Source organism: Cyclopterus lumpus, chromosome 10 (genome assembly GCF_009769545.1).
Source record: "Cyclopterus lumpus isolate fCycLum1 chromosome 10, fCycLum1.pri, whole genome shotgun sequence".
Classification (NCBI taxonomy): Eukaryota; Metazoa; Chordata; class Actinopteri; order Perciformes; family Cyclopteridae; genus Cyclopterus; species Cyclopterus lumpus.
The window spans coordinates 5,256,120-5,267,057 of NC_046975.1; the positions used below are offsets into that span (position 1 = coordinate 5,256,120).

Here is a 10,938-nt window from a genome sequence, read left to right on the forward strand (position 1 = left end):
CAAGACCCTTTTGATTTGGTTGGGAATAACAGAAGGAGGAGAAAAAAACAAGAAGAAAAAAAGAAAGAAAAAAAGATGATAAGTACCCATTTCAATAGCAGCAACAAAAAAAATAAAGATTATAACATGACTGTCTGGTTGCTCATTAGGGTGTCCTGTGGTATATGTATGTGGGATTCATACATGTAGTGGCATGGATAATCCGAAAGGTCTTTTACTGTGAAATAGATCCACGCCAATTCTAGCTTTTGTAGTGTGGAGCCATTTTGTCCATCTCTGCATTGGTCATTAAGGATTTCCAGAAGGCACTTTTTCTCTGTGTGTGTGTGTGTGTGTGTGCGTGTGTGTAGCTGCAGAGGGAGATGAAGACAGAAAACTAGAGATCTTGGGGGTTGAATGGTGTGTGTGTGTGTGGCCAGAGGGGGAGAAAGAACCAGAGAAAGGCAGATGTGTTTGGCTGTCTGTCTGCCTGTATGCGTGTCTTACTTCCGTGTGTTTGTGTGTGTAATCAATGCATTAAACCCAACACAACAATCCCTACATTTTACTCAGCGCAGTCTGCTCCTCGAGCACCTGCAGGTAATCAGGCGTTCCTTGGAGCTTGGCCCTCAGTTCGTAATACTCACTTTTCCTCTGCTCCACCACGATCTTACTGTGGTTCCCGCCTATCAGCGACGACTTCTTCATCTTTTTATCCAGCGTTTTCTCCGGGTAGCGGATCTCGTAGCCGCCCATCCCTATACTGTTGAAATCTCTCTTGCTGTCCAGGAAGTTCTGGATGAACATGCTGGGCTCTCGGTGGGGGAGAAACTCCTCCAGCTCATCGATGGTGCTGAGACGTTTGTTGCGCTCCAGGGTGGAGAGCGAGTCCTTGTCCTTGTCGGCGCTGTTCCGGAGGATGATCTTCTGCCTCTGTGAGTCCGCGAACTTGAACCCGGCGTCCATGTCCGAGGAGCGTCCGATGCCGCAAGTGTGGCTCTTGCCGATGTGCTCAATGGTCTGCGGGATGAACGTCTCGCCTCCCAGGTCGTCCCCCGGGATGGAGCCCTTTTTGCCAGATTTGTGACTGTGTCTGCGGAGCTGCAACGACATGGAGCCGCACTCCTGATTCCCGAGCACCTCCTGCCTGCCCACCGGTTTTTTATTCCGCCTCAGGACAAAGACTAGAAGGCAGAAGGCCACGAACACAGTGAAGATGAGCACGACGAGAATGCTGAGGATCATGATGGAGAGGGGCACGGGCCCTCCTGGTGGTGCTTTGCCAACTCCGGTGGGCAGCACTGTGGTCAAAACCGGGGTGGCGGCGGTGAGAATAAACGGCGGTCTTGCCACCAGCTTGGGACACAGGATCTCATTTTTTAAGAGGCGCAGCTCAATGTTGGAAAACTGCACCGGGGAAGCACATTTTACCTCTTTGGCAGCTACTCCATCACTGAGCTTCTCTAGCCAGAGTTTGAGGGCGACAAGATCGCAGGAACACTCCCAGGGGTTCCCTTCCAGGTCTATCTGGGTTAATGATCGCAGCTGGTCCAAGACCCCACTCACTGGTAGGGTCATGAAGTGGTTGTTTTTCAGATTGAGTCTGGCTAAAGAGACACCCGCAAATGTGTAAGCAGGCAGACTCCGCAGGACGTTGTTGTTCAGATACAGGAGTTGGAGGTTCGGCATGGAGTCAAATGTACCCGCTAAGATTTCTTTTATGGCATTGTATTCCAAATATAGGTATTGTAAGTTTGTGAGGCCCAAAAACATCTCTGGGTGTAACTGCTCAAGCTGGTTTCCATTCAGATACAGTCTCCTCAGATTAGTGAGGTTCGAAAACACACCTTTCTGGACTGTGACAATTTGATTGCTGCCTAGATGAAGCAAATCTAAGCCCTCGAACCCTTGGAAATCAACCGGGCTTATGTCACGGATGTAATTTCCACTCATGTGAAGCTTCTTGGCATTTGGGGGTTTGGGAAGGAGATCAGCTAAATTTTGTATATTCCTCTCCTGACAGCTGACGCTGATGCCAAAGTCAGAAGGGTGGGCTTTACAGCTGCAGGGCTGTGGGCACAACATCGGAGGGGGCCGTGTCTGAACAGATATAATCTGGCTATTTCTTCCAAAAGGGGGTAAACCAGCCACAATGCCATTACCGTAAATCTTGGATGAGTCAGTGTTTTTTGGCGTTTTCGTGACTAGTGGAGCCACAGAGGTTGGGGACATTTTAGAGGGCGACTGCCCATTATCGGGCGGAGGCATCCTAACATCAAAGTCACTTCCTGTGCCCATGGGACAAAGCTCCTGTTTGTTGGTTTCTTTCAGAAGCCGCCCGTACAAGTCACTTGGTGTTTCACATATGGCCTCGCCGATAAAAATGTTATAGGGCATGTTTTCAAGCCATGCCTTGAGAGGCGCTAAATCACATGTACAGTTCCAGGGATTGTCATCTAGCTGCAGCTCTACTATACGACCAATGTGCTCCAGAACCCCCAAATAGGGAATCTTCTGGATTCTGTTCCCCCTTATATCCAGGTGTGTGAGCGAGGCAAAGCGAAATATGTTGTCAGGAAGTGCCTGTATGAGATTATCGTTCAGGATGAGCACTTTAAGCCTGTGCAGTTTGTTAAACGCTCCCTTTTCAATGTATTTTATCAAGTTGTAGTCAGCCTGAAGGTATTCCAAGTTTTCTATCCCTTGGAAAGTGTCCGCTCGCAGCACCTTCAACTCGTTGTTGTTCAGGTGCAGCTGTTTCAACGCGCTCATACCCATGAACGCTCCACCCTCGATGTTCTGCAGTTTATTGTTCCCCAGCTGCAGCGACACAGCGTGGGTGAAGTTGAGGAATGAGTTTGGGTAGAGGATGATCAAGAAGTTGTTCTGGAAGTTCAGGTGGTACAGGGACGAGGCCGGCGGGATGAGCTGCGTGGGCCGGTAGACGGTGACCTTCTCGCAGTTGACGTACAGCACGTTCTCCACGGACATGCAGGAGCAGGCGCTGCAGGTCTCGGCCATCAAGTCCGAGGCGGACGGGTCCGCCATCTGGGGTCCGTCCGAGGGGGAGGAGGAGAGGGAGCCGGAGATGGAGGAAGAAAAGGCTGCCAGCAGGAGTACGAGCAGCATTTCGCCGGTTAGAAATCCTCCCCCAGAAAACCATTTAGTAACCTTTTAGAGAGGAAAAAAAAGGGACAGACACATGCAGAAACATTCACACACACACACGCAGGTTCACACACGTATGTGCAAACAAGTGCAAAGATGTACACACACACATGCACACACAGAAAGCACACCATCAAAAAATGCATATTTGATATTGATTACACTGAAATTGCAATATGTAATCCATTCTTTAACATTAGTCTCAGGGATTGCATCATGACTTATTTGTGTAAATATAACAATAAGCAAATCACCATGCTAAAGGTGCACATTTCTAACCATTGCACTTTTTTTATTGATATTGCAGAGAGTGGTTTTGGCTTTGAAACAATGATTGGCCCTAATGATCTGGACAGCACAAATGTTTGATGCAGACTATTCGGGGACTGCAGGAAAAGTGCTACATGTTCTAGAAATGACTTGAACCCATGAACTGCTGCACATCTATGCGTCTTATTTCTGCCAGTCAAAGCATTGAGCATCGTCTTGGAAACCGTCTAAGACAGCAGCACGACGAGTTATTCTTCACCTCTCAGCGTCTTCCACATAATCAAAGTCAACCGGCTGCAGTTTTCTCTCTTTTTCTTTTTTGAAAGGGGTCTCATTTGAAGCAAGCAGCAGCCGCCGCACCACCACCACTGAGCAGCACATTCAGGTTATTTAGGAAAGCAACTGTGAGCGCAAAGGGGAAAAGATGAAGAATTGGTACTGTGCCCGTTGCTGACATATTGAGAGGATTAAAGCCGCACAAATAAATAACCGTTGCATGTGACACGAGAATAAAAATACTCTTCAACAGGACTGATATCTTCAAAAGAACAAGAAGAAAATAAACAGACTTACCCAAACCTGAGTCGGTTTTGAATGCGGCTCCCTCTGGAGACACGGGGCAGCATTGGTGAGACATGGATGGAGACAAACAGTCGGCCCAGCAGCTGAAGTAGAGCGCGTACAGTTACAGGTTCCTCCAGCCCCCTATATCCCCACGTAGGCTACTGTATATCAAACCGAGCCAAGCAAACTGGTGGTGGAGATGGGGGTAGAGGAGGAGGAGGTGAGGTGGGGGGAGGGGAGAGAGGTGAGGGGGGGAGGGGGGGGCTCCGATTTCACCCGATGCGTCTCTGGCTGACGGGCTCCTCTTGCTTGGAAAAATCACCCCTCTGGTCGTTCGGTCCCCAAGGTGGTTGCACTACCTCCATGGGAGAGCATTCATTTGATTGCAGGAGAGAGAGAGAGAGAGAGAGACAGTGACAGAGGAGGGGGGGGGGGGGGGGGGGGGGGGGGGGGGGGGGGAGAGATTCGGGAAGACTGAAAGAGAGAGAGAGAGAAAAAGAGAGAAAGCTTTTAGAGATCTTGACAGCGTGTCCGGCGGCTCCAAGGTGTGAAAAAAGACGCAAGGCGGTCGGTGATGCGGTGAAATAAGTCTGTCATTCTTGGAGCTTGGAGTTTTTTTTACAGGAAGAAACTGAACAGAAGGAGGATGAGCAGAGGAGAGGAGAAAAAATGGAAAAGAGAGAGAGGGACAGAGGACAGCCAACACTGTGCGTCTGGCTTCAGCTCGGCTCAGCAACCCCCCAACGATCCAATGGAAAAATGCTGGTTAGTTTCGAGAGAAGTTGCACACGGAGGTAACGCTTCAGAGGGCGAAAGCGGCCAAAACACTCCCATCAGTTTCGACATATCAGTTTAATATTTTCCATCGAGGCAGCATTAAAATCCTGGTCTCTGCCCGGACCACCCTCTCCCCCCCCCCCCCCCCCCCCCCACCAGCCTCTTGCAAAAAATAAAGAAAGAGGAGGAAAAAAAACAGTTGATTTTCCCGAGCAGTTTATTTGCAGGCGGCAGCAGAAGAGATTCTCATTTCAGTCTCCACCCGACGGGAGGGATTTTTTCTTTCTTTAAAAAGGGGGAAAAAAAGGACGCATTTCAAAAAGGCACGCACAGAGAGAAACAAGTCATCAGAAACCGGTGCGTAAAAAAAAGAAAGAAAAATGAATAATGCAGCTATTCAGCCTTTTAGTCCGCTGCGGTGCGAGTGAGGAGCTGGAAACTCCGCGCATCCATCCGTGCACAGGAATGAAACACACTAATTATTTTAGAGCAGGAGTGTATGTGGGGATTTTTTAATGCCCCCCCATCAAAAAAACAACAACATCCAGTTGGGAGAAAATTGAGGGAGTTAAAAGAGAAGGGAAGCGAGCTTGTGGTCTCCCCCCCCCACCCCCCTTACACCTCCTGTGAGACAGAACAGTATCCGTATCAGGCGCGCAAGTGTGCTGGCTCTTCTGCAGCCGCATTCACCGAGCTTCCCACACGACTAAGAGGTGAATGCAGAGAAGTGGAGGGAGGGAGAGAGAGAGAGGGAGGAGAGAGATAGAGAGGGAGGAGAGAGAGAGAAAGGGAGGAGAGAGAGAGAGAGAGGAGAGAGAGAGTGATGATAGAGAGAGGGAGGAGAGAGGGAGGGAGGAGTGAGTTGGGGGGGTTCTTACATAGCCCGATGAAAATGAAGGAGAAAAAAATAACTTCAGACCTTGAAACAGATCTGTTATTTGAGCGCGTACTTTAATGGCGTTATTTTAGACACTTTATTCTAATCAACCTGTATTTTTATTTAAAAAGGAGGCTGCTTTATTTATTTTTTATTGCAACCTCCAAGGGGATGAAAGTGCCCCCCCCCCCAAAAAAAACTGCCAAATCGTCGCATTGGACTTGACTTGCGCGACACGGCTTGAGCGCGACCCCGAGGTCCGATCAGAGAGAGAGAGAGAGAGAGAGCGGTGTGTGTGTGTGTGTGTGTGTGTGCTTAAAACCTGGCACGGGAGCGCGCCTTGTGAGCGGCATCTTAAATAGAAGGGGGAGAGAGAGAGAGAGAGAGAGGGAGGGAGGAGGAGAGGGGGTTATTATTCAAGAGTGCTGCAGTCAGACGGGCTGCAAGAGGGGGGAGAAAAGGGGAGGAGGAGGTGGGGAAATCAGTCAATCAGAGGGCTCACGCGGTTCACATTTGTTTCTCCCCCCTCTTTCTGTGTGCTTTGCAGGGAGAGGAGAGAGATCGGAGCGGGGAGCAGAGGAGTTGGATGGAGAGGAGATGGACACGAGCGCACGTGAGGTGCGCGCGGCTACACCGCTCTTCTTCTTCTTCTTCTTGTTTTCCTCCAACAACTGTACAAGCTACTTTAAATGACTGACACGATCTCTCTCTCTCCGTCCACCTCCCCCGTTTATTTATTTATTCATGCGTGATGAGTCCCCGGGAGGAGTGTATCGTGACAGCGCGGCCCGGCACGCTCCTGCCCCCACAATGCAGCTGACAATTTCCCAGCTGCAAAAAGACAAAAAGTGAGTCGCGCCTGAAACCCGAAACAGAGTTTCTTCGGGTCTCACCGGAAGCCCCGCAACCTCTGGTTTCCTGGCTGACCGACGCCACGTGACGCACGCAAACAAAACAAAAAAGCCGAGCTGAAGAAAGGGAAGATGGGAAGTGTGGATGTCAACAGAGCCCCGCCCCGCGGCGCCGGTGTGTTTGGTTTAAAGTGTGTGTGGTTGACACGCTAGTGTGAAGTCACCCCCCCACTGAACACAAAAGTTATGTGTTTGTGATGAGATGTGACAAAACCACTTCCGTTTGAAAGTATATATATATATATATATAATTCAAACAGTATATACACACACACACACACACACACATATATATATGTACTGTTTGAATTTTTTTTTATTTGAACAACCATGTAATACATGCACATAAAAGCTAGTAAAATTGTTGGAATTGTTTTGTCCTAATACTGACTCCCAAAACTAAATCTTAATAGGCAACGTGTACTGAAAATGCAAAAATACATTCATGCCTCCTGCTTATGAAGAGGTTTGAGATCCATAATGGATAATTGACTCATCATGCGTTATAATATAATGTTACAACCTGCTTATAAACAAAACACATTACAAAGCATTGCATAGTCCAATATGTTCAAGTATCACTTCATAATTGCTGGTCACTCAGGAACATCTAAGACCATAGTGTGCGTTTGTCTATGACTGACAAGTCTATAATGCATCATCAACAGTGTTTCCCAGTTTCCTTTCCATGTTAAAAATAATGAAATAGTGAAATGTATATTACGTGTGACAGCAGTCGTAGCACATACTAATTCATCCATTTAGCTGCGGAGTTGAATTGTGATATTTGTGTTCTGTGCGGCTCATAATTTCATGTAATGTATCGCCTTCATCAGAAACTGTGCTCAGATGATGTATTCAGTGTGTCTCTCAAACTGTACTTGCTTGACGGACACATTGTGCCGTTGCACAAAAGAAGAATGCACACATTGAAGGACGGGTGGTGGATTGTGAATATGCATTTTTGACATTTTTGTCTTCCTTTCATGCAATCCTCCTGCCCCCCCCCCCCCCCCCCCCCCCCCCAACTCGACAGAAGCCTGCTGGTAATTAAGAACCCTTCAACATGCAAGTTATCCTGTTTTGATAGAACACTCAGCCTCAATTGTTTTTCATTCATCGGGGATAATAATTCAATCTAAAGTATCAGTGCAACAAAAAACAAAACAATCAAAACTGGGGTGTGGGCCTTAAAGGAGCAGTGCCACCACCTGCATGGAAGCAGCGCATCGAGCAGCCCCCCCCTTACCCAGTGTGTGTAGATTAACACATGGGGGCTGCAAGTGTGTGCTGATATTTGACAGCCTTGGACGTGTTCCTGCACTGGCTGTGAGTGGCCTGAGGGAAGCAGGCCTACTAGAAGAATGAGCCAGACAGTTGGCAAAGCCTCCACTTCCGTCTCAGCTGTCGTTGGTAGTCTGGCCATGTGGCCGAGACACTGCTTCCTGTGTCCAAACACTGGGGGGGGGTGGGGGTTAACATAAAATAAAGACAAACCCTTCAATCTCATTTGCTCTAATCCCACAAAATAAAAGCATTATGTGTCAAAATAAATAAATAAAAGAGATTCGTGTGTCGCAGACCCCTAATTTGCTCTTTGCTTCGGCCCCTCTTGCAGCCACTGTGAGTGCCTCCTGAGCTGAAGGGTTTTAAGTGTTTGATGTGTCGCCCCCGTCTGGTCGGAAATGTAACTGCAGCGCACCAACGAGACATGCAGGTGAAACTGCTCGGGTGACTGTTCACTCTGCTTCCTCCTAGAATTGTTTTTTTTTAATTTTTTTACTTTTATTTTTATTCACACACACACGCCACGATCGGCTGATCAATGGCGCCGGCCTGTTTTAGGATCGCAGACACCTGTTGTCCTACCACAGCTGGCAAACAGCTGTGGCAGGACGCAAAACTAAAGAGACCAATCTGGTATTAGCAAGACAGACAGTTTATTTCTCTACAAATGAAAACGCATTAGACACACAAGGAAGCCAATATATTGCACTCCTTTTTCTTTTCTAATGTTAATAATAATGATCTTAAATCCTCTTAAATCAGTGTTTCTAAATATGATTTAAAAAGGAAGAAAGTCTAAACCCTGTTTCAGGTTGAAAATACTGTTGGCCCCACATTGTGGAGTTTGCCACTAACAATTGTCTTCTGCCTCCATTGAGGTCTTGAAAATTACATTATATTATCATCTCCCCCAGAAGGTCCATGCATACAGGCCTGAGTGAGTGTTCACCTGTCTTTGTGTCCACGGATAAGGTAAATGGTAAAGTATTTGCATAGTGCTTTACTAGTTTTCCGACCACTCAACGCACTAACACAACTTGTCGTCATTCACACCCTGATAGGCTACTGTGCAAGGGTCCCACCTGCCCATCAGGAATAACTAACATTCACAAACCACAGGAAGAGCCTGCGGGGGTAAATCTGTGTTTAGTGTATTTCCCAAGGACACAACGACATAGACTAGCGGAGCCGGGGATCGAACCGCTGAACCTTTGATTGAAAGAAGATCACTGCTCTACCACCCCCGAAATCGATGGCAGCGGTGGGATTCGAACCCTCGCACCCAGAAAGACTGGAACTTTAATCCTACCTGGATCGGGCGAGGCCAGCAACATCTATTGTCTAGCACCCAATCGCTGTGCTCGCTCAACAATGATTTGGAGCTGCGGTGTCACATTGGATTCGGCCAATCACACTCTACAAGTCTCGCGCAGGTTACGTAGCACGAACAAGATCAGGCATGACATTGGACGTGTCGACGACATACACATACTGTCAAACGTAAGTTTTCCTTACATTATATTTACAGTATCTGTGTATTTTATTCGTAAACGTTACATCTGCTAGCAATAGCGTAACTACATGTAATAGCATGTGTTGGAGAAACGGTGTAGCAGTCAGTGATCGCGCAAGCGCGGCAACTCGTCTGTTACATTGCACGTTTTTATTCTATTCCCCTATGGTCATAAACTTTGTATTTCTATAAAGTAATTTGTTGTCATTTGTACATTCGCATAGCGAGCCAACGCTAGCAAATTTGCGAGCGCTAACGTAATGTGTAATAACATAACCGGCAACAACATTAAGGTCCATAAATGTATAAACACTACTGTAATGCATCCAGTGATCACACTCAAACGTCCGAATATTGACAGTTATAAATAAATAGTTATGTATAAATAACTGACATTATCAGTGTAGTTACTGTGCCACTATACTCATAGCTATGCACTCTAATAGCTCACATTGTTGTTAAGTATGCACTTGTTCAGCACACTATGGTTATGTGTATGTTTAGCTATTGTTATTATTTCTATATTTTTATTCCGTGTTATCTTTAGAGGAGCACAAAACAAAGAGCCACAAGTCGATAACGAGTGGATGGCAAGGCTGAGGGTGTTTGCCAGTTCTGAGGTTTGGCTTTCTAGAAGACGCAATAGACCAACCCCAAGGCAGAAGAAGTGGCATCTCTATCAGAAGGAAAAGTATGACAAAATAATGACTTATTACTTATTAGTGTTACTAGTATGCACACACTTGATTACAAATATGCAAGATGATGGTGCGGATAATGTCAATCAGACGTAGTACACTGAGTGACTCACTCAAATAGCAATTATTATTATTTCAGATTGAGAAATGCACCATGCAGGCCCCTGGACAGACCACCCTCTTTGGAGGGTCCATGATTTCCATGGCGTTATGGTGAATTGCGTCTCTTTATTGTTCATCTTGCATTGCATGTCTGTTACAATTTGGCGCAGCCTTAGACCGCTGGGCCCAGCTACATGTATGATCTCAGATTCTGCTGCGGCCAACTGCATAATATTCTGCGTGGCCAGTTATTGACGCATGCTCAAGGTTGCGGTGACTCGCAATTTCTCAACAAAAAAAAAAAAACGGTTTCATGCGGCTGTTCACAGCCTGCTGACTCCAAAACGCCCCCGTCGTAACGTCGTCACGCCCACGTCGTTAGGGGCCGCTGGTGATTACACAGCCGAGTGCATCGCCGATCCCCGATCTGCGCTTTGGGCGGGGGGGGGGGGGGGGAGAGAGGAGAGGCTGAACAGAAATGAACAGAATGGAACGGAGCAGTCCACACACTGCTGTACCCGGCCGCAGCCTTTAAGCGGGCTGACGACGAGATGGCATGACGACAACTTGGGCTTGCGTACGTCGCCGCTCGTTTCTGAGATGGCGGGAGGTGCGTTTAATGAAGTCGTACAGCCCATCGGTTGCATACGTCGCCGCGGTCGGACAGCTCGGGGGAGTTTAATTTAGTTTCTGGCAAGATTGCATGACGTGTCTTATACAATGACTTAGCATGCCTCCATCGCTGCTGCTTTTTGAGTTCAAATGAAATGTTCTTTTCTTCTTTGTCGATGC

General features: G+C 47.4%; 1 protein-coding gene across 1 annotated transcript; it reads right to left on the reverse strand.

Annotated features, from left to right (window-relative positions):
* Positions 1 to 537: 537 nt before the first annotated feature.
* slitrk4 (SLIT and NTRK-like family, member 4) lies at positions 538 to 3,108 on the reverse strand. The gene has a single exon (XM_034543729.1). The coding sequence runs from the start codon at positions 3,106 to 3,108 to the stop codon at positions 538 to 540; it is 2,571 nt and encodes an 856-aa protein (XP_034399620.1).
* Positions 3,109 to 10,938: the final 7,830 nt, after the last annotated feature.

Excerpts from the sequence above, each read along its gene's own strand:
- slitrk4 (XM_034543729.1), bottom strand. The coding sequence starts at position 3,108 with ATGCTGCTCGTACTCCTGCTGGCAGCCTTTTCTTCCTCCATCTCCGGC.